Source organism: Ictidomys tridecemlineatus, chromosome 5 (assembly GCF_052094955.1).
Source record: "Ictidomys tridecemlineatus isolate mIctTri1 chromosome 5, mIctTri1.hap1, whole genome shotgun sequence".
In the NCBI taxonomy this organism is placed as follows: Eukaryota; Metazoa; Chordata; class Mammalia; order Rodentia; family Sciuridae; genus Ictidomys; species Ictidomys tridecemlineatus.
In genome coordinates, this window is record NC_135481.1 from 19,653,976 (window position 1) to 19,678,670 (window position 24,695).

A 24,695-nucleotide genomic window follows, 5' to 3' on the forward strand; every position below is an offset into this window, starting at 1 on the left:
TTCCCCCAGAAAAAAAAAAAAGGAAAAGTTAGGCCATAGAAGCCAAAAATGAGATTTTAACACAAAACACTTACTTAAAGTTAATAAAAGCAGAGTTGGTCTTTCACTTCTATTGAGGTTTCTGCAGAGAAGATACATGTCTCAAACAAACCACAGAGTCTTCCCCCAAACACTATTCCTGCTTTTTACCTTTTGATATTGTAAGAGCTCTGGTGGGTCACTTACATGGTGATACCCTGTAGCAGAAGAGGTTACCACGGGCTGAGGTGAGCCCTGGTTCTTCAAAGCTAATTAGAAGCGTACCACATAGGACTGTGAGTATGCTGCTGGAGAAGGCCTGCGGGGTAAGGTTAAGCATTCCTTCTCTTCAAGAGACAATTCAATTTCTCATCTTTTATTTGCCTACCAGTCATTCAACACAAAACCAGCATACAGCTTAGAAAAACTGGCCCACTGGTCACTGACCATAGCTGCAGCTACCACCACTGCCTTCACTGCCAATGAACTACCCCACCCTTTTTCAGAAGAAAAGATAAGAGGCAGTGGCATGCTTGTCCTTCTCCTTTGAGGGTCTTCCATATCAGAAATCTTGCCACCTTTCCCAAGTCCAAAGTGATCTCAAGGGACTGTGGATGTAGAGCAGTAAGTAGTACAGCACATTCTTAGTGTGTACACACAAACACACACCCCAGGATGATCTCAGTGCTTGGGTGGAAAAAGATGAAAAATGATTCCACAGAAGGTCCTGGAAGTAGAAGTACTTTGAATGCTTCAAGCATATACCAGAAGGCCTAACCCTGTTAGTACCTTTCTCCCATTCAGGTTGGTTTCTAACACAATTCAAACTCAATATGAAAAGGTTTTGAGGGAGAGAGTAGAGGTAGACAAAGCAGGAAGGGAAACCAAATTCACAAATATAAGCAACAAGCCTATATATTGCACAAAGGTGGCTTACCAAAGACACGGAAAAAGTCTCATTATTCAGACCAGGCCAATGTTCACAGAGTGAGGACCACTCTGGAGAAAGTCAGAGGCAAAGAAATTATAGCCTTTACCTGGAAAGAAAGAAAATTTCTAGGACATCTCCCTTTTGCTGAGCAGAAATCAGGATCAACTTTTCAACAAAGCCTTCACAGAATAATGCCAAATGAAACAATTTCTCAACTAAACCACCAAAATCACTGCAGGCCTGAATCCCACTCTCAGATGTCCAGAGTTACAACCTACAACCATTCCTAAGCAACTGTAATTTTAATTTTAGAATTATCAGGGGTGGGGGGAAATTCTAAGCTACTTGGGTAGCTCAGCGGTAGAGTACTTGCCTAGAATACCTTTAAAGGTCCCCTTCCCCAAAAGATGGATTTTATTTGGTCAAATTATTTCATCATTATCATCCTGAAATTCAATTCAATCACAAATTTTTCGAGCACCAAATTCGTACTAAGTACAGTGTTTGGCAATGAACACAAAGATAAAACAAATTTCTGTCCTAAAGAAATATATCATGGGAGAGGGGGAGTTAGAGAAGTAGAAAAAGAAGACAGTTCCACTTACTAACACAGGAAGAACATAGCAAATGTCAGACAAAACACAAATACTGCAGGGCATGGAGTAGCACAGAAGAAAGAGAAATCATTTTCAGGTGGCAAGGGTTAGGAGAGCATGGGCAAAGTGAAGTCTCTGACATGGTGTTATAAAGAAAGTGACACATAAGGAGCATAAAGACTTGCAGGCAGGATGTCAATAAGCAGAAATGAGATATATTCAGTATAGCCATCATAGAAAACAACACAAAATTCCTAAAAATTTAAAAATAGGGGCTGGGAATGTTGCCCAGTGGTAGAGAGCTTGCCTGGCATGCGTAAGGCCCTGGGTTCAATTCCTAGCACCATTTAAAAAAAAAAAAAAACCACACTCCGTATGATCCAGCAATCCTACTATGCCTGTACTCCATGTTCACTGCAGCACTAGTAACAATCTAGTAACAATCACCAACCTAAGTGCCCAACAACAGAGGAATGGATAAATAAAATATAGTCTATATACATCATGGAATATTATTCAGTCTTTGAAAAGGTAGGAAATTCTGTCATTTGCAACAACATAACAACATAGGAGAACCTGGAAGATGTTAAGTAAAATAAGCCAGGCATAGAAAGACAAATACTGCATCAGGTTCTCACTCATACTGGAAGCTGGAAAAAAAAAAAGTGAACTGACAGAAGTAGAGAGGAGGGTGGTTACTAGGGACTGTGGTTAATCTAGGGTGGTTGGAAAGATAATGGTGAAAGGAGACAAAATTTCAGTCAGATAGGAGAAATAAGTTCAAGAGATCTATTGTTCAGCATGGTGACTATAGTTAACAATATATTGTATTTTTTTAAAAATTACCTTTTAGTTGTAGTTGGACACAATACCTTTAGTTCACTTATATATTTTTATGTGGTGCTGAGGATGGAACCCAGGGTCTCACACGTGTTAGACGAGCACTCTACTGCTAAGCCACAACCCCAGCCCCTATATTGTATTCTTAAAAAATGTTAACAGAGTGGATATAAAGTATTCTTGCCAGAAAAAAGTATACTTGCCATAAAAATGCTATGTGAGGTAATACATATTTTAATTACTAGATATATTCATCGTACAGTATATATGTGTCAAATTATCATGTTGTACATGGTAAATTCATGATTTTATCTATCAATGTAAAAAAAATTAAAATATAAAAAGAAATGGGGTATGTTCGTGGAGTCTGCCATTCTGGATATAGCAGTAATTTCTGGACTTTTTAATTCTGGAAATCAGTAAAATTTCTGTGGCAAGGGAGTGGTTATAGAGAAAATGAAAGAGGTTGAAAGTTGGGAAATTTGCTTGGGATGAAAAAGAAAAGCTGGAAATAGTCTTTCCTACCTCAGAGAAATAAAATAGCCAGAATTCCATTGAGATTATATATATATATATATATATATATGCGCAAATGATAATAAAATGACAACCTCTATTATCACCATCATTTTATAAGTAAATAAGCATTTTAATTCCAAAAATGTTGGAAGCACTTCATCTCAGAGACATAAAACTGGCATTTCTTGTCAAATGAGGGCCTTTTCAGTGCAACTATAGCCTACCCAACACAGGTGGTTAGGGTCCCTGGGTTAAAGGACTCCTGTATGGAACAGACGATACAGCTGAAGTCACATTAATGGGGTTTGGAATGATAGACCAGTGACAATATATTCAATTAAGCCAAGAGGGAAATAAGACTTTTAAGGGAAGGGGTGAATAATCAATGGCAATCAGAGTCATGATCTAAAATGAACTTGCCACTTAAGAGGACACTATAAAGACACCGAAAGAGGTTTTGAGAGCTTAAACTAGGGTGATACAGAGAAAAATGGAAAGAACTTGTCAGCAAATTGTATGTAAAGATTCAGGAAGAGTCAAACATGACTGAAAAGAATATGTATAGTAGGGCTGAGGCTGTAGCTCTTGCCTTGAATGTGTGAGGCACTGAGTTCGATCCTCAGCACCACATAAAAATAAATAAATGTATTGTGTCCATCTACAACTAAAAAACATTTTAAAAAATATGTATGGTAGAGTTAAAAGACGCATGAAAATTCATAAAATGGTACTAGATAGGAGGTGGAAATGAATGCATTTTGGGGTGGGCTAATCAGGGAGGAACTTAGAAGAGGGTGGGAATATGAGATTGAGAGTTGGGGAGTGACATGTGGAAGGCATGGAATGGGGCAAGTTTACTTCCTTTATCACTATAAGATTTCTGAACTCCTAATATCTGCCAAGCACTGAACTAGCTGCTAGGAATCCAATGAAGCACAATAACAGATCTGGTACCTGCACTCATGGAGTTGACAATCTGGCAGGGAGAGACAAACATTAATGCAATAATCACACAGATGGGCATGATTACAAATTGTATAAAAGTGTATAATTTCCAAAGGATAAAAAAGAAAAATGCAGTGAACAGACACTTGGAAAATGACTTTAATTAAAAGGCAAAGTGAGACGACCAATGGAAACAGAAGGCAGTTAGGATAGTAGGAAGTAAACTGGAGCAAATAATTCCTGAAAGCCCATAGGATAGGTAATAAACAGTGCCAACTGCTGCTGAGAGGTCAAAAAGGACCAGGACTAAGAAGGTTCCACTAAATACTATTCAATAAGGAGGACATAAGGATCTAAGTGCAGTCCTGAGGCAGATGGAACAGGATTTTAAGGAGTTAATGAATGAGATGGTAGGAAAGTGCAAGTGACAAGACCTCTTTGAAGAAGTTATACAACAAAGAAATGGAGCTGGGGAAATGGGTGACTTGAGGGAGAAGCAAGTTTACAGAATTGCCTTATTAGAATAGGGATAATTTCAGAAATCAGGACAGAAGACTTAAGAGAGAAAGAGATAAGACAGAAGATACAGGAGAGAGGAGGAATAATTGCCAGAGCTGGGTCCCAAGAGAACAGAGAAGAATTACATCAAGAACATCAACAAACAAGTTAGCAATGGCTCTTCAAACAGACAAAGAGAACAGGGAAGGTGAAAATTCCCAGAAATTAGAGATAGCAAGAAAGGATACTAAAGAAGCAATTGTTACAGGGGTAGAAACTCTCTTCAGGAAAATTGAGGAAAGGGGAGTCATTTGCTATGAATTGAGTGAGACATGAACATCTGGGGCTTAAGGAAGCTGCCACTGACTAACTGTACAATCACTCAACAAACATTTACTGAATGTTTCTATCCTTTCTATGCACCAAGAGCTGCACATTTATGCACAAGCATAAAAGAAGTTAGCTGGCATTTATTACTATAGATAAAACATGGGGTCAAAAGGAAACAGGCTGATTTTATTGCTGTCACATCTAGAAAAAGACCATAGCAATAACAGGTGATAATTACACATCCTTTGAAGCTTATGTACATGCTAATGGATGAGCTATCACTACTGCAGGAGCCCAATATTCATTCCTCAGGATTAAATTAAAGATAGTGCATTTATTTCATGAACAGATACTGTGTGCCTGAGCATCAGATAATTGAGCTCTAAGAATGTTCCAGTCCCAATGTGTGATGGATTCTGAAGGCTTCTGCTCTTTCTACCATTCTAGCACATTTCATTGGTTCTGAGTATTAAATGAACCCATCAACACAAAATTTTATGCGTCATTAGAAAATGAAACTCTCAGCATCTGAACATTTTAACTTTTCTAGATACATCCTAATTTTAAGGAATGGGCTAAACCCAAGAGTTCCAGGCCATGGTTTTTCAGTGCCACTAAATCTCAAAATGATCTCTTTCTTAAAACCAATGCAGCTTTTAAAACTATAAGTCAAATGGGTTACTTCCCTGCATGGAACCCTTTCAACTATAATCAGAATAAAATCTATCCTCTTATATTGCTCTTAAGGTCCTTCATAACCTGGTCCCTGCCACCTCCTGTGCCATCTACCTACCTATCTATGTTTAGTGTTCAAAAACACTTTTAAGCTCTCACCTCAGTTTCCTGGCCCAAAATAAGTACTGTAAAAAACCAAACACAATTTGGGTTTTATGTCTACCATGTATAGTGTAGTAATTATATACTAAATATCACAAGGGGGAAAATTGTACTTCATGATCATGTTGGCATGTTTATTTCCCTAACTATCTTGATAAGACAATTTAGTGATTAAAAAGAAATTAATAGCACATATTAATACTGTACAAGTATGATTAATGACTTTTTGAGATAAAAATCATCATCTTGATTATTAGGTAAAGAAAAACCTATTAACTTTGAAGTTGGACAAATTTACTCCATTAAAATCAGCTACAGCAATTCAGGATTCAAAGTATTGTTCAAATTCATGTATACAAATAAAGTCATTAAAATTCAGGAGACTTCACTCAGAAACTCACTGCACTTAAAATTCAGAGCCCTAACAGAGGGCATTGAGCTGAAATATTTAAATTGAAACATTTGTCCCTTCTGGACAGGGCATTCTACACTGCTTTTGTTTTCACCCAAAGGAGGAACTGAAGATGCCCTGTAAGTACACAGCAATTTGAATACCAAGAAAAACTTGCTCCTTAAATTGTGCTGCTGTGCTACACCTGAGGTCAAGGCCACTTTACCCAGCTGAGGTCAGGGGCCCTCACCTTCACTTTGGGGCTGAGTTTTAAAAATATTTCTAATTATAGCTTTATAAAATGCATGTGATTCTAAGCTTTCTTAAGAATTAATTTTCTATAGAAGAAAGACAAGTAGAGTAGAGTAAGGGGATTGAGGGGGAGAAGGGACAGATGAGAAAAGGGAGGAACAGTGTAATAAAACTAACCAAAATTTTCTGGCCTAGTGGTCAGTGGTAGAGTGCTTGCCTCGCATGTATGAGACACTGGGTTTGATCTTCACCACATAAAAATAAATAAATAAAATAAAGATATTGTGTTCATCTATAACTAAAAAATATTTTTAAAAAAACTAACCAAACTTTCCTATAATCATAATATACCACAGTGAATTTCACATTTATGTATACTCATAAGGCATCAATTTACCTATAAATAGAAGACAGATCAGTAAAGAGAAGGGAGAAGGAGAGAAGGGAAGGGAAAGGTATAAGTATCAGGGACTGAACTGGAGCAAATTATATTCCATGCTTGTATAATTATGTCAAAATGAACCCCAATATTATGAAGAACTATAATGAAAAAAAGTGTCTTGGAAAAAAAAAAAAAGATCTAATTCTAGAACTCCAAAGCACACCCCATTAGGTAACCAATATTTTTTTAAATGGAACTCCTCCTAATAAGTGCTTCAAAGACTCCCTAGATAAAACAAAAAACTTTAACAATTTAGTGAGTTTGACCACATCCTCGGACCTATATTTCTTCATTAAACTGCCTCACACCAATTCTTTGCAGAGAAAAGGGAACTGAGACCAAGGGGGTTAAAGAACTCTGTGGGTAAAGAGTAGTGCCACAGCTCAACCTGCACTGCCTCCTGGAAGATAACAAATCTCTTCTCTCTCTTTTCTTTTCTTCTCTTTCCCTCCTTTCTTCTTTCAAAAAAATACTTCTGAGTCATGTTAGAGCAGAAAGACAATGGTTAAAATCCCAGACTCTAAAAGCAGACTGAATTCAAATTTGGATTGTTTCTACAACTTATAAGCTATATGACCTTGAGAAATTATTCAACTACTTTGTGCCTCAATTACCTCATTTTGAAAAATGAGGATAATAACAAAATACAACTAAAACATACTAAGGGTATTTAAATAGGTCAATCCACAAGAAATGTTAATACCTAGAACAATATTTGGTATATCATAAGCATTATAATGTCAGCTCTTATTAAAAGCAAGTTCTGTAACGATGAAGCACTCAAGGATTACTAAGCTTCTTATAGCTGTGTCGACTTACCCTCAGTGAACTGAAAGTGAATGCATTCATACACACTCATATACATACAACTTTTGTGTGTATGCTTTCAGTGAGCTGAAGATATTATATATAAAACAATGCATTCAATTCTCAAAACGAAACAAAAGCCCTTATATAATTTGCCAAAGGCTCTCAAAAACGAAACAGTAGGACCAGGATTTGAACTTGGGGGTTTGTGTGTCAAAAGTCTAAGTTTTTTTAAAAAAAATTATTATTTTTTAATCTACACTATTATTTTGATTTTTTTGTGTCTACATTTTCCGTTTTTCAATAAGTCCATTGGCTATAACTTAAAGTCAGAGTTTTTAAAGGGATTTTGAAATGTGTATATCACAAGATTCCCCTTCTGCATGTGAAGAAATGGAAGCCCAGCACTTGCCTGAAGTCATATAATGAATATCTTTCCCACAGTGTCACTCTGCCACTTTTTCTTCTGAGATTATTGATAGCCTGCTTCTTAAAAGACCTCAGCCCAACTTTTACTGTTTTAGGGCCAGAGAGAAGAAAAGGACCACTGTATATATCAAGAATGCAAAGGCTAAGTGAGAGCCCAGGGGCCCCTAAGGCGAGTTCATTTTAGCAAGTGTACTTTGTCATATCAAGTTTAGCTGCTTGAAAATACACTCTACTGTCATGTATATCTAAAAAGAATAAATAAAGAAATAAAAATCAAAAGTTTACCTGCTTAGGCTTTTTCTTCTTTCTGGCACACACCAGCATTCTAGAGATTTAGGGTTAACATACAAATCAGGTATTAGTCTAGTTTATAATGCCACTGTGACCTAAGGAAAACTTTGCCAAACAGGGTTTTACAAACAAAAGCTAGAGTAGATAAAATTTCACCCTAGAAAAAAGGAGAAGCTACTGTGAAGTTGAAACTCACAAAGGAAGGAAGCTCACAATTAAGGTAGCTATTCCTAGCAAATCAGTCTAAGGCCAACAACATACAAGCATATCAAACCAATGGCCCCAAGTGGAAAGATAATGCAGCTTTCTGATATAATTAGTTTTCTTTATGCAAAAAAACTGAATTTGCAATAAAACTATGTCCTTTCCTGCCTTCATTCTGGTGTGTACATGTTTGATTGCTTCCTGAGGAACTGGATTAGAGTCCAAGAGACAACCCCAAACCACAAGTCCACTGACCTCCAGGGGCCAATAGGCAACATGATGCATTTTAGCATTAGCTATTGCTGGGGCCTGTCCAGAGGGACTTGTTCATCTTCCCATTCAACATAGTTCTGAAAGGTTTGTTGGTTAGCTTATACTGTTCTTCCAGACCACCAAGAGGGATCACACCTATGATTACGTGCCCAATACACTGAGTCCCTCAGAGGATTTTTCTGATAAGTGCAGGCTGCTGTAGACAGAAAACAGCCCAGATCTGAAGTGTGAGGCTCAAGTCTTGGTTTCTCTACCTACTTACAAGACTGATTAAGCCAATTATCCTCTTAAAACTTGAGATTCCTTGTCTAGAATAATAATCTCTTCCCATGTTCAGGGTAGTTTACATAAAAGAATATAAATGCAAGCACTTTATATGCAGAAAAAGTCCAGGTGAAGGGAAGGGACAACTAATACTGTCTTATTAACATCCCAACTGATCTCCCAGCCTAAGATCCCTAGGTGACTCCCTAACACTCTCGATAAAGCCAGGCTCTGAACAAGGTTTAAAAGCCCCTCATAATCTGCCATCTAATTACCCTTCAGCTCTGCCTCTTATTACATCCCCCAGATTTCATTTGAGCCTTCAGCCAAATGGGATACGGGAGGTACTCCAAGGGCCGAATCGCAGGAGCCCCGAGCCCACAATTCTTCTTCTTCACACTCTCTCATTCTACCAGCTCAGTCCTCCTTCGGGTTCTGATTTGAGCATTCATATAATTTCCTCCTAAAAGCTCTCCCCAAACTCTCTTCTGTGCTTTCAAAGTATCATATATTTATCCTTGTAGCTTTTCTCATCACTGTGCTAAAATGACCTCTCAAATTTTTGAGAGGCTGCTATAGACAGAGAGCAGCCCTTTCCTCTCAAAATTTTGCAGACCAAAAAATGTTACCAGAATGAGTGAATTTAGTGAAAATGCTAATGACTTAAGTGTCTGGCATGGGTAGTTCATGAACAAACCACTACAATTCTTCCTACCTAACTTGGTAAGCAATGAAAGTTCTTGCAGATCTAGTTCAAATCTTACCCCACTCCCAGCTGCTCCTTTTCAACCCCAAAGCAAATGGCCAATCAAGGACCAGAGATGTGCTTGGACCTAGATATCCTAGTTCAATCCTTTCCTTTTCTCCTACAAAATGTTGTCTGTATCCAACTAAACCATCAGCCATCTTTTCATTGCCAGAGAACTGAAAGCAGATGAAGTATAAGAGAAAAGAGACTTGAAATCAGAAAACTAATGCTCAATGTCAGGGTCCCTGTGACCATGAGCAACTGCCCCTGAGCCTCAGGGCTTCTTATCTGTCAAATGGAAACTGAGCACCAGCTAAAGAGATCCTGTTGTCTCAGATTATTTTTCACCTACCATGCCATGCTTAGTGTAAAGAAAATGAGAGTATTTAAAAAGGCTTTATACAAAGAACTCCTTTCAACATTCAAATAGTTATTTTTATGGTTACATTCAGCTTTATCACTAAAACCAAGACATTTTAAGGACAGGATTCAAAAACATTAAGCAATCTCTTCAATACTACAAAAATTTTCACCAATTTCCAAGAGTAACACAGGTTTGTCTGAATTAACTACTACTACTTCTTCCTTTTGTCTTCATGACATCCAAACACACTGGTGAAAAGAACCCTTGTACACAAGCACCTGCAGAAGAATGAAAATGAAAAACTGTTTTCCTTTTCAGACACTGATTTCATAGACTGAGTATCATGAAGCTAGCACTCACCTTTTATGAGGCTAGTCTAATGTCTTCGGGAGGAGATTGTGCCCTGACAGGCTGGAAAGATGCACCAATTGTTTTTCACAGTACTGTGTGATTTATTTTACAATAACTAAGAGATGATATGAACAAAAATTGTGGCAAGTCATACAATGATTTCACAGTATAAATTACCTTATTTATTTTTAAATATTTTCATTGTTTTTGGCATATTATAATTATAGATGAAAGTGGAATTTGTTGTTACAAAAATGTACATGCACACAACATAACAATATAATTTGGTCAACTTCATTCCCCAGTACCTTCTTCACCTCTTCCCTCCCCTTGGTCCCCTTCTTCTACCCTACTGGTCTCTCTTCTATTTTCATGAGATTATCAACCCTCCCCTAAACCCCCATTTTTTCCTCTCTAGATTCTACTTATGAAAGAATATGTGACCCTTGCCTTTCTGAATTTGGCTTATTTCACTTAATGTTCTCGAGTTCCATCCATTTTCCTGCATATGATATAATTTCATTCTTCTTTATGGCTAAAACTCTCTTATGTAAATATACTACACTTTCCTTATTTATTCATCTACTGACAGAAAACTAGCTGGGTAATATGGTGGTTCTTTTGAGGAACCTCCATACTGATTTCCATAATGGTTATACTAGTCTATACTCCCAACAGTGTAAAAGTTCCTTTTCTTCTACCTCCTCTCTAAACTTTACTATTGTTTGTATTCATGACGGATGCCATTCTAACTGGAGAGATAAAATTTCAGTCTAGTTTTGATTTGCATTTTCCTGATTGCTAAAAATGCTGAAGCTGGGCTTGGTGATGCTCCCCTGTAATCTTAGTGACTCAGGGGACTGAGGCAAGAGGATTATAAGTTCAAGGCTGGCCTCAGCAACTCAGCAAGACCCTCAGCAACCTATGAGACCCTGTCTTAAAATTTAAAAAACATAAAGGGCTGGGGATGTGGTTCAATGGTAAAACGCCCCAGGTTCAATCCCCAGCAACCCCTTAACACACACAAAAAAAATGTTAAACATTTTTTTTCACATATTTGTTGGTCATTTGTATTTTTTCTTTTGGGAATTGTCAGTTTAGTTCAATTTTTCATTTATTGATTGTGTTACCTGATTTTTTTTTGGTGGTAATAAGTTTTTGAGTTCACAAATTTAAAATGTAATAGTTTATCAAAGTTGAAGGGTAAACGTTTAAGACACCACTACTGGCAGTATATATGTATGTTTTTCAATTTAATTGTAGTGGATTTCATTTTCATGAAAAGTTATTAAAATTAAAATTTTATGCTTCCATAAAATTAGAAAATTTCAAAACAATATATGTAGACAAAACAGGAAATGTACAAACTCATTTTATTCTGTTTGTGGGCAATACCCTAGTCTGTAGCTTACTGCTCATTACCAGTTGTGGTAAAGACAAGCACCAATTTTTACCACATAGTTCTATACAATATAAAAGAATGATAGCAGTCATAGGCACTATTAATTCTCTATTTTAGGCAGAAGCTTCTAACTTTTTACTGAATAGATTACTCCAGCTGCTAACAAAAGCAAAAGAGACTGAACAAATAGCCAAAGAAATGGATGGGGTGGGGATCAGAATATTGTTTTCACAATTTTTTTCTCAACCCAATCACTTCTCCCCAAATCCTGGGTAGGAATGAATTACTAATGGTTAGTGAAATGAGAAAGAAGTCTGAGCCATTTCAAAAACAGAACAGTTAACACTCAATAAAGAATTGTTTTCCATTCTATATCAAGATTTTATTTAGAGACTTTTAGAAAAGAAGAAAGTAAAAAAAAAAATTCTTTTTGAAAACCATAAACAGCTATCCCATGCAAATTCACAAGCAATAAACAAATTTCAGAAGAGTTAGTCACTGACACCTCACAATGCAAGTGTTTTGTTTTGTAATGGATTTTATGTATTTTTGTGTATATTGTATGAAGAAATTATTTTGTAATGCCTATTCCAGATAAACATACATTGCATAGAGTCATAAGAATCGAGCCTACAATATAACTTTAAGCAGCTCACCCTCTATTTCACATCAAAATTTGATAATACATCCTCAGAGGTTGTCCCTCCACTCTATATACCAGGAAAATATCCACAATTTATTAAGACAATTACTGCCAAGTTCTTTGCCAAAATATGTGAAATTACTATGTGATATGGAAAGTCCTGCCAGTACCAGCTCTGCCAACAGAAAGCTGTGCAGCTTTACACATTGCCTAATAGCTCTGTGGTTGGTTTTTTACCATGATGAGGTGGGATTCCACACCTAACACAGCTTTTGCAAATGCTCTGAAGTTCTGAAATGCTGTCAAAAGCTGCCAAGCAGCACTGTGGTCTACCTTAAAGACAGTAAGCCTAAATTTGATGAACATGATATCAGACAGAGCTTTAGCATTTACCCTGGGTGCCAAGAACTAAAATCCTGGGCTGAGGAAGATGAGAGCTTCCTGGAAAATGTCCAAAGGTTCAGCAACTGGTAAATATCAAAGTGCCTAATTAAACATGCTACATGCTCTAGGTAGGATAGCAAGAAAACATTTCATCACAGCCAACAGGGCTGCTGTGCAAGACTGCTTCTAAACATTTCCACCACTTCATGTGGCTTTCCAAAGGAAGTCCGGAGTAACTAAAAAAAAAACAAAAAAAGCAGATTTATTTCTTCCTCTAAAGACAACCAGGCACCTAAATCCTTTCAGGTTTTTACTAATTCAAAGAAAAACCTTCAAACATAAAAACCCATCTCTTGACACAGTATGTCCAATAATTATTCACTAAAAATATTGCTAATACTGAAATGTAGCCATAACATGTTGGAGGGCACATCGCTACCTGTTTTATTTAGAAAACAGCATATGTCTGGGGTGTTGCCACCTCTGTGGCAAATGTTAAGAATCCACCACAGCCCTCAGTCTTGCTGCTCAGATATGACCTCAGAACCTGCAGAAGATGGCATTCCAGGCAACCACTACTAACCCACCAGTACTGGCATTTTTCACCCCAGATTTGCACTATTTCTCAACACACTATGCTGAAGCCTATCCATCCTAACCCTGGTATTCCTCAACATACTGTGTCAAAACAGTAAATTGCATCTTTTAAAAAAATTATTTTGTGATAATTTCAAGATTAAAGTGAAACTTTCATTTAAACCATAAAATGATAAATTCTTCCTACAATAAGTGTACAAAACATAACTTCACGTCAGTTTTACTCTAGATACATGCTGTTCTAGTGAGAGATATGCAAATGGTTCTATATAATAAATGTTTATATGCATTTTTTTAAAAAAAGAATTTGGCTGTATTGAACCCAAACACCCAGTCTAATTCTAATCCACTCAGTACCCTGTCACTCAAATAAGTGCTGGGCAGAACACAGACACAAACACAGCTCCATCTGCTAATTAAAAATGGGCATGAAACTGTTAACAGGCATCTGTTGCATTGTTTGAAGCTAATGGGCAGAGACAAAGCTGAAATGGCCCTTCTAATGCAAACCCAGTGATTTCACTCATTTTCTATTTGGTATTTATGTTAGTGGGGGGTTGAAAGCAGGGTGTTCAAATAATAGCTTATTATGCAGACTGAAAGATAAGTGAAATATCTTTTATATTGTTAAACAACACTTTAAAAGAGATTATAGAAAGATATACAGCATTTTATGCTGGGGGGGATAACACTCTTGTGTTAAAAATTCAAATTAAACACTTTTAATTCAGACATCACCTAATCATCTCTAATACCATAAAAGAATAACAACAAACTCAGGCAATGCTTTACAGCTCTTACTGTGCTCTCCCAATTCTCTCACAATTCACATCTATCCTTTCACTCGTCCAATTGTGCAATCACTTAATACAGGCCTTGGAAATTTAAAAGTTAAATAAGACTTGATTCTTACCTTAGACAACTCACAGCAAACCTGAAAAGTAATACGGTATTCTTACACCCTACTGAACATGAAGGAACCAAGGCTCTAGAAGGACAACCCACTTACCAAAGGCCTTGAAGTTAGGAGAAGCATATGCCAGGATAGGAACTCAGATCTGACTCTAGACCCATAGTTAATTTAATATTTTGGGCTGGGGATGTGGCTCAAGTGGTAGCACGCTCGCCTGGCATGCGTGCGGCCCGGGTTCGATCCTCAGCACCACATACAAAGATGTGGTGTCCGCCAATAACTAAAAAATAAATCTTAAGATTCTCTCTCTCTCTCTCTCTTTAAAAAAAAAAAAAAAATTTAACATGCTATCTCCCTAACACCAACCACAAACCAACCACCAACAACTTCACTGCCTGGAAAATGAAAATAATTTAGGACTTCTCCTTATATACACCATCTCTGATTAAAGTACCAATTTTAAAGTACCTAATCATCACAGATCCTTGACCATCATGCCTGGTTTGTAAGCTGGCAGCTCACAACTTCATGTAGCCACAGACATGTCCGTTTGGCCCTTACACTATTTTGTTGTTGTTTAACTGCCCATAATTTTGGGGTTTTATAAGAGATTTTTAGCCTATCTTGAAATATGAGAAGACTTTCCAGCATGGTGATGGTAAAACTGCAGCTGAAATGCAGACGTTGGATTCCCTATACCTTACTGCCTCCCATTCAGGGCCCAATCACCTTATTCATGGCTCCTCCCTGGCCTATTTGAGTTTGCACCCCTGACCTAAGAAACAGTCTACAATCCTACCCTAAAGTTCCCTTTTGTTTTCCCATAGCTATTTACATTTCAGAAGCTTGGTGATCTCATACTTTACAATATTATTCACTACCTAAAATCTACTTCCCCATCCCCCCTCCAACCCTCTTCTTATCTTACTATGACTTCAAGTAACAACTCTAACACCCACAGGAGAGCTGATCCCAGAGCAGAGCTGTGCGCAGGCTGGCAGAACTAGACAAGCACCAGCTCAGGCCATGCTAGCAGCCCTCTGGTCTTCCCATTCTGGCTCCATGGTTCTTTTCAGATCAGTTATGGGATTCAATTCAAAACTCAACTGCTAAATTTTTCCTTGTCTTCAAAGGTTAGACTTATTTCCCTCTAAAACAACATCTAAAACTATTCTCCTCCAGCTTTTCTAAGTGGATCCAAACAATGTTGCAGTTGTTGCCAAGAGAACCCCCTCCCTGACTTGCTATTTGTAGAACAGATGGTGAAGCTCTTTATTAAAGGACACTTATTCCTAAGACAGATCCACATCTAAATCCAAGACTCAGTTTCCCTGTGCCCATCCTTAATTTGTAGAAAGCTTTTTCATTCACTAGCACATTAATTAAGGAGATAAATTTAACCCTTCACACCCAGTATTAAATGCCACTTTTTCTGAACTAGTGTTGCTATTGAAGTTATCACTTAGATGAGAAATCTACTGACAGCTCAGAAAGAACACAATGACATTAAAACAAGGCTTTATGCACAAAATGTTCAATCTGAACTTGCATGTTCCTTGCATATTTTTCTTTAAGAAATTGAAACCAAGGAAAACAACTATGAAAATTAAAATCAACTTGCTGTACATATCTGGATTATGCTCAGTCAAATGTTGATCTCATCTTGGATAAAAATGTAAATATGACAGAGTTTGTTTTTTAGTCAATAAATCTTGATAAAAGCTTTGAAATGCTACCAATCAAAAAACACTTTTTAATTTTAAGCAAAAGTCAACAAACTTTTTTTTTTTAATAAAGGACCAGTTAGTAAATATTTTTGAGCTTTCTGGTATACATTTGGCCTCTGTTGCATATTCTTCATTGTTTTGTTTTATTTCTTAAATAATCTTTAAAAATGTAAAAACCAGCTGGGTGTAGTGGTGTACACCTAAATCCCAGAGACTTGGAAGGCTGAGGCAGGAGGATCACAAGTTCAGGATCAACCTCAGCAATTTGTCAAGGCCCTAAGGACTTAGCGAGACCCTGTCTCAAAATAAAAAAATAAAAAGGGCTGGGGAGGGCTGGAGTTGTGCCTCAGCGGTAGAGTGCTGGCCTAGTATGTGCAAGACCCTGGGTTTGATCCTCAGCACCACATAAAAATAAACAAATAAAATAAAGGTATTGTGTCCAACTACTACTAAAATATAAATATTTTAAAAGGAGGCGGGGACTGAGGAAAAATTTAAAAGTGGCTCAGTGGTTAGGCATCCCTGGGTTCAATCCCCAGTACTGGAAAAAAAAAAAAAAAAGTAAAAACTATTCTTAGCTTGTGGACTACACAGAAATAGGCTGCAGGCCACATATGGCTCATGGGCTATTATGTATTAACCCTGATTTTAAGAAAAGGGAACTCAAGAAAAATATGCAATGTCACAGGATAAAATGTCTAAAAGTGTTCTAACAAGACTAAGCTGCAACAATTACCAACATGTGGCTATTAATTATTTCATTAGTTATTTTGATCACGGAAGAAATTTTTTATGGCAGAACGTACTTTGATCTTCCTAAGCTGAAACTACAAACATAGAAAGAAAGGGCAAAGAACAGCTACAAATGCTGAGTTACCCCAGTATAAACTCTTATAGGGATCAGAGCCATTTAATGGACATTGACTATTTCCCTAAGCAGACACGGTTAATGAAAGTGGAAACATCTGGGCTAGGGTTGTGGCTCAGTAGTAGAGTGCTTGCCTAGCATGTGTGAGGTACTGAGTTCTATTCTCAGCACCGCATATAAATAAATAAATAAATAAATGATCCATCAACATGTAAAAAAAAATTTTTTTAAAAAGTGGAAACATCTTAACTTCCTCACACAGGCAAGCGTGAAAAATCTAATTCTTCCTGGAAAAGGTGGTGACTTGAATTTATGGAGATGATCATACAGATCAGAAATAACAGCAGCTCATTGTGAAAAGTGACAGACTCAGATTTGCAGTTTTACTGAAGGCTTTGCTACAACCAGCTATGTAATTTTGAGAACATCAATTAAACATTCATTTTCTCATTTATAAAATTAGGGTGGGGCACAAAGAAGATAATTTCTAAGACTCTGCTGTCAAAGTATGACTACTCTAAATAATGAAACCACTCAGGAAATACCTAACAGGAAGAAGGGGGTAGGGCAGGGGAGAGACAGCAAAGGGAAGAAGTTTAGGTTGTCCTGTTAGAGGACAGGGCTGAGTTATTTGTTCTACCAGCATCTTGTTTCACATAGGGTCATTTTAAGATATCAATATGTATCTGTATCAATATTAAAAGGCAGCCACATCCCATAGGACATATATGATTAATTGTATTACCATTCCTGATTGTCTTAATGTTATATTTTACAATATAATAATGTTAATAATGGTTATATAAAGGACATTTTTTAGAACCAATCAATCACGAATTTTTTTAAATTTTCAAATATCTGAACTGAAAGGTCAGTTGGTCTTGAACACTGTGCCTATAATTTCTTCAAGTGGATAAAACAACCCATACTCCATGTTTAACAACTATTACCTGAATGATATATACTGGAAGATCCCCAACAAGTCAGATAAAAGAAATCATTGACCACAACAAAGCACAGAAAGGAAATGAAAGAGACAGAGAATGGTAAGAACTTAAGAGAAGGGAGAAGAAGAAAGTATCTATAAGACAACTATATCTGGAACCAAAATGATAATGGTCTCCTTCCTTTTGATGACAGAACCCCTATCACAACAGTGTCTGAAGATGGCAGGCTCCCATTTTTAAAAACTACACAAACTTTGAACAGGCAAAATTAAGACTTAAAAGTATCTTCATGGGAAGAAAACAGACATGTGTACATATCTACCAAAACACACACGCAAACCCCAGGTATTAAGAAATGAGTATTTCCTGTGATGTAGAGTTTATCAAGTTATGTCAGTAATGCTAAAGCAGACCTTTGTCAAAACCCTTTCACAGAAAACCCCAGAAATTTACACATGTAGGTACAATATGACTGGAGAGGAGATGGGCCACCAACTGTCACCTCAACATTTCAGATCATTTAAAGATAGGGTAAAGGCTTAGGGGAAGTAACTTTGCCTCTAAAGAGGTGAAGACCACAGTGATGAATCTAGTGGAATTTTTCACTAGAATTGTGTTAACATTCAGCTTATTTTCCTAGCTTAATTTTAATGGCAAAGCATTAGGTTTCAGGTACATAAATTCTCCTGCTGTTTGAAGGTGGTGTGCTACCACTTCCTGTTGGAGCTCTGAGGCTAAATAAGAGGCATGGGATTTTCCCCTCCTCCTCCAGGTCAACTGAAGAAGACACAGCTCACAGCTTCTGTTTACCACATCCACCACACAGAAAGAACAAGCTCCCCGATGAGATTCACCCCATTTAATGTCTACCTCCTATTCTAAACTGCTACAGGATGCTGGTTTTCATTTCTTAATAGCTGCAACCATCCAAAGAAGCTCATTTCAATCATATATATTATATATATATATATAATATAATATTATATTATATTATATATATGCCACACAAGAAAAATTTGAATCCTCAGAATATATATGCATACATATTTACACATATTTATAATTATATTGGGTTATTGGGTGCTGAGGATTGAATCTAGGGCCCTCATGCCTGCTAATCATATGCTGTACCACTGAGCTAAACATCCCCAGCACAAAAAAGTAAGAGTTAAAAGCTACTATTTTGCTGGTATGGAGGCGCATGCCTGTAATCCCAGAAACTAGGGAGGCTGAGGCAGGAGGATCATGAGTTCAAAGCCAGCCTCAGCAAAAAGCAAGGTGCCAGGCAACTCAATGAGACCCTTTCTCTAAATACAAACTAGGACTGGGGATGTGGCTCAGTAGTCGGGTGCACCTAAGTTCAAGGCCTGTACCCCAAAATAAAAATTTTTTTAAAAAGCTACTATTTTAAAAGGAGCAGATGCCCTTACATGAAATGGGGGTCAAAAATTAAGGGGAGGGGGAGAAAACTAATGAAATTATTATGAACAAGCAAAAAAAAAATCCAAGGAACTTAACAGAAATATCATTAGTGAGACTTACTCACTTTCAAGGCAAGGTATTTCTAGGAGTGTCCCACCTAGAATGGGCAAAGGGTACCCACTCGTTAGAAATTGTCCTTTACCAACTGTATTGCAATATGCATTCAACAGTGAAAAAAAGTTATTTGGAGTTTTGAAATTAGTACCAATGTCAAAATTAATGCCTTTTGTTGCTGTACCAGCTCCTACCAAATCTCTTAGGAATATACTTGAGAGATGACATTTAAAATCTGCTTCCTCAGAAAAGAAAAAGTCCCACTCAAGACTGACTGCCAAGAACTTGCAACTTAAACTTCCCTAAGCCCAGACATCATAACACTCAGGAGATTTTAGACCATGTAATCTGTATGAAAGCAATCAGAATAACAAATGAGTCTTTTCCAATACTTGAAAAGTACTCTATACCCATGCATTCTTTTTTTGAAATGATGAATTATCCTTAAAACTCACAAATATTTAAACACATTTATTACCAAGCAGTAGTTCTCTATTATTTCTCAACCCAGAAATGCATGGTGAAATATGAAAGATGTGTTAATAAACTACAATTAGAGGCCAGGCACATCATACAGGCAACCAAAAGCTAAGATTCTTAAGGTACTTACTTAACTCTACTTAATTTAAGGGAAATGATGTTAAGGTCATTTCCACATTCAGCTTAAACCAGTTTTGATTTGTTCTTCAGTTTATAGTAAGTTAGAGATCTTGTTACCTCAACATGTCTTTCACTACAAATGGATGAAGGACAGCTCCCAGTCAACATTAGAAAAAACTCTTGAATCAACTGGAAGTAATTGGGGGGGATATCATATGTTGTGATTCATTTAACAAGTAATAATCAGAACCAAAACAAAATACACAGGCATGCAGGCAGAATTTTAGATCAGTTCCTTGGTTTAAAAGTTAAATATTCAAGTCCCATTCCTCAGGAGATGGTAGCAAAGAGGTGAACCATATTTTCCTGAACACATCATTCATAAAAGTCACCAACAACTTTAACAAACTCAGAACAATTTAATGCTCCATTGACATTATTCTATCATTAGTCGTTTTTGTTTTCTCCTTGATCCAACAGAAGTAAAGAGAAAATCATAACCAATGCTCCCAGATATTGGGAAATGTCCTATGCTCCACTGCTTTCCATTTCCTCTCCCTTTTCCATCTTCTCTGATCAACCTCTTTACAACATATGTTGCTTCCCCTTTTCTTTTTCTCACACCCAGCTCTCCTTTACTTTCTCCACCAAGTATTCGCCTGCCGTCCACTGGTTCCCGGAACCCTTCTCCCACCTGCAATTTTCTTCTGCCCTCTCTCACAGCATCTACGTCCGGATTTCTTACGGTCAATGTCCCCTCATCTCTCACCTCCTGATCATTCATTTCCCTCAGTTCCCTTCCAATTAACTGCCTGGTCTCACTTCTCTTGTCCCTAGTGTCCTCTGTTCCTTTACTTCACGTCCCTCTCATTCTTCCCCCTTCACGTTTCCTTCCTCTTTGCTGTCTTTTAATCCATTTTCATATATACTATCTCTTTTCTCTCTCCCTGAGATTTCCTGTGTTCCCCCACTTTGTCCCTCTGGGATCCCTCCTTGTCAACATCAGCCCCTGAACCCTCTCGTTTCCCCAACAGCCCTTGTTTCTCCGGTTTCCCCTTCCTTTGCCCCCTCCACACCCCCGCCTCACGTCCCCGCCCGCCCCTCTCCCTCAAGCCTTCGCCCTCACTCACAGCCCTCGCCTCCCTACGGTTCCTGAGGTCTCCTCTCCTAGGCTTCCAAGCCCTCGCTCGCCCTCTCCCAGGCCCCCAAGTACCCGCCCCCCATTTCTCACTCCCAGTCCCGGGCCGCGGCCCCTCCCTCACCGATGGTGGAGATGAACGTAGTGTTGAAGGCGTCCTCGGAGAAGCGGAACAGAAGGCAGGTCTTGCCCACGCCCGAGTCGCCGATCAGCAGCAGCTTGAACAGATAATCGTACGTCTTCGCCATCTTCTCGCTCCGGCCCTCTGACCCGAGAGCGAGAGAAGGCGGTGGGGAGAGGCCGGGAGGGGGCCGCGGCTAGGGGGCGTGCCCGCCGAGCTGCCGCTCGCTCCGCCCTGCACCCCGCCCCACCCACCCCCAGAAGGACTGCGCGCCCCGCCCCGTGGCCAATCCGTGGAGTCTTCGTCATCACCGCCCGCGTCCCGGGGCTTCATGGGACTGGTAGTGCCTTTGGGAAACCTCGGGCGTGCCCGGCGCGGACAGTCCGGACCGCCACAGCAGACGATCTGTTCTGGGTGGTGAGATCTGTGGACTAGGCATTTCCACCCTAGCAGGGAAGGGAGGATTCATTTTGAACTCTGCTTATCGCGCCGTCGGAACTTAACTTGGTTGTTTCTTTGTTTGCCTTCCAAATCCAGGACTTAGGAATCCGAGTCCCGCAGCTCCCGCATTTCTTCCACTGGGACCCCGGAGCCAGGATGCTTTCTTAGAGTGACTGTGGCGCAGCTTGCAAAGTATTATCCGTCTTCTTAAATTCCTGACCAGCACCACTGCTTAAGCACCCTCCCGCAGTCCCTCAGTCACAGCTGGAAAACAATGATAACCATGCTAACTTGAACTCTATTCATGCCGCGGAAACCATGGCCAAAAGTGATGACTGTTTTAGAGGATCTGCTACGCAGACTGCCCCCATCTTTCTGCGGGAGGATGGACTTAAATTTTAGAAATCTGGGAAGGCTGTGCTACAGTTTGTGCCCTATAAAATAACAAGCATCATCGGAGGCAGGAACTTTGGCTATGGGAATTTAAAGAATAAGATTTGGATTTTACAGACAGTACTATCTCCTAGGTGCATATATGATATTTATAGGACCAATGTAATTCTATATCATGTACACCCAGAAAAATGGGAAGTTATACTCCATATATGTATAATATGTCAAAATGCATTCTATTTTCATGTATGAATAATTACAACATTTTTTTTAATTTTTGGATTTTAGTCTTGGTTCAGTCGCTTTAACCACTCTGACAAGTCACTGGGGGTTCTTCTGTAAACCTCGGTTTTCTCATCTATAAAATGGATATAGAACAAGCTATTACATAGGGTTGTAGTGAGAATTACATACCTAATGTGAAAGCACTTTGAAAACCATTAGGCACTGTAGAAGTGTTAGTGATGTTTATATTCAGCATCCTTCAGTAGGCTTTCAAAGAGTGACAATGAATGGAGAAAATAGCATTGTTATACTCAGTTTAATCCTTTATTATTTATTGTCTTAGACTAATTATTTTGTAGGTGTATTATTCAGTACTCTTTTATTTGCTAGTGGTAGAAACCCAATCAGATCAAGTTCCTATGAAAGGAGACTTTACTGGTTCCTGTGATGTAGAGGAGTAGCTTAGGAGACCAGGAGCCCCATTTCCATCAAGAACCTCCTCTTATCCCTTTTCAGTTTTAATGTCTTAATATGTCAAATACCAACAGCTAAAACCCATATGTTAAAAAAAACATGATTAAAAACTCTTTGGAATCCTAGAAACTTTTTAAGAAAATAAAGGGGTCCTGAAACCAAAATATGAGAGAACCACTGACCCAGACATTTACCTTAGATATAAGGAAATACCTGGAAAATTAGAAGTTACTAAAGGAACCAGTGGACTCAACCATCAGTGCAGTAAGAAAAAATAATTGGGTAATTAATTGAACAAATCAACAGGCTCTGCTAAGACACATCTTGAGTACCTTGTGATTTCATGTACAATGCCACTGATGTTAATCCTATTGTGACAGAAAATTTAATATTGGACTAATATTGGCCTTTATCTTCTATGTGGATAGAAGATGAAAATCAACCACTTACACTTATTGATCATACTGTTCCCAGAGGGCATCAGCTGCTGCTGCTGCTGCTGCTGCTGCTGGTGGTGGTATTAACTGGATATCTAATTTCTGGAGCCCACTTGATGAGAACAAAACTCTAATGAGGTCAAAGTCATAGTAATGAGGAAGGATTGAGCTCCCTAATGAGGAAGGATTATTATGCTCTTTGGCACAAACTGAGCTTCTTTGCCCCAACTAGTCCTTAGGCAAACCTTCCAAGTAGGCTTCAGCCAAGGTCAGAGCAAGTGTGGACAGCTTAGTTCTTTCTATTCCTTCATCCTCTTTCCTGAAAAAAGAAAGGAAAAAATCTTCAAAGATTAATGGAATCTTATTTTTAAAAGTGTATATTTATTAAAATAACTTTTTCAGTCCCACCATCTGCATTCAACTATTGTCATTTTCTTTCTGTAGGAATGAGAACACATTGATATGTAAAGAACTTCAGTTAGAGAAGCTAGAGTGGGAATTTTAAAGTCCCCAAATTTCCTTAGGGGAATTTTGTATATTTATGGGAATTAAAAAAATAATTTTATCTTATTTTCACTTCCTCAGCTTTTCTCTAGTCCCAAATGTATATAATATTGGGACTTTCTAGTTGGTAAGTTTGTGTACCACTGCTAAACCATTCCATCATTTTGATCTATTGATGCTATTTCAAGAAATATCATATTTTTCTTTTATGCAGTATTCATTTCATATTTTGTGCAATAACATATCTGAGACCAGATTCTTGGTGGTAGTGACTGAGTACTATAGGCTCAAGGCATCTTGCTCAAAGATTTAGACATTTGTAGAGCTGAGGGTTTCACAGGTAACAGGTTCCTAATTGCTGTTGTTCTTCAAGTGGTATTAGCAGACTCTTGTCTAAAACTCCATGTTACAATGCTCTGAGGAAAACACATTGATATTTTTTGCCAGTTGCCCAAACCCAACCTATAAATGCTATATCACTATAGAGTATTAGGCAGACCAGACATTTAATTTGACTAAGAAAATACTTATTAAAGCAAATGTAGAGTTACCATTCTGCATGACAGCTTAACTACATAAATCTGGTATCCAAGTGTGGATTTTGTTAGACCAGCATTCTTGATTTTAGGAAACTACTCTTAACCCACAGGTAACTGTAAAACATGGTACTTCACTCTTCTAGCCACAGAGGTTAGCATCTCGCTTTGGCTGGATCAAACTGAATTCTTTCTTGTGATCTTTCTAATGAGAAGGGATGATGGGGCTGTAAGGAGGTCTGTCTGGTATGAAGTCTTATGTGAGCTTTACACTGGTTTTGATCAGAGCTTTAGTTCATTGTTCTGTATTCTCTTGTTCCTGCCCTCCTCTATACCTACTTCATCCTCATGCTGACTTTCCTCCTGATAGCAAGCAAGACTGCAATGTTGTATGATTCCAAAGGTGATATTTACCTCCTACAGTAGTTATTCATCTTGGGAGTAAAGACACCTGAGAATCTACAAACATATTCTTAAGG

General features: G+C 38.1%; 1 protein-coding gene and 2 long non-coding RNA genes across 3 annotated transcripts in view; 1 reads left to right on the forward strand and 2 right to left on the reverse strand.

Annotated features, from left to right (window-relative positions):
- The window catches only part of Rab8b (RAB8B, member RAS oncogene family), a 64,945-nt gene extending 43,517 nt beyond the window's left edge, over nt 1-21,428 (reverse strand). Inside the window, exon 1 of the mRNA XM_005316658.5 lies at nt 21,210-21,428. Within this exon, the coding sequence (XP_005316715.1) occupies nt 21,210-21,333 (124 nt within the window). The 5' untranslated portion in view covers nt 21,334-21,428. The remainder of the gene's footprint in view (nt 1-21,209) is intronic.
- On the reverse strand, nt 10,896-21,008 carry LOC144377723 (uncharacterized). The gene is made up of 2 exons (XR_013438749.1): nt 20,065-21,008; nt 10,896-12,995 (listed from the first exon to the last, which is right to left on the reverse strand). It is a non-coding gene; the product is annotated as an uncharacterized LOC144377723 (long non-coding RNA).
- Nucleotides 21,429-21,461: 33 nt separating the features above from the next.
- Nucleotides 21,462-22,322, forward strand: LOC120886192 (uncharacterized). Its single transcript, XR_005728970.2, has 2 exons — nt 21,462-21,623; nt 21,744-22,322. It is a non-coding gene; the product is annotated as an uncharacterized LOC120886192 (long non-coding RNA).
- The last annotated feature ends 2,373 nt before the right edge of the window (nt 22,323-24,695 follow it).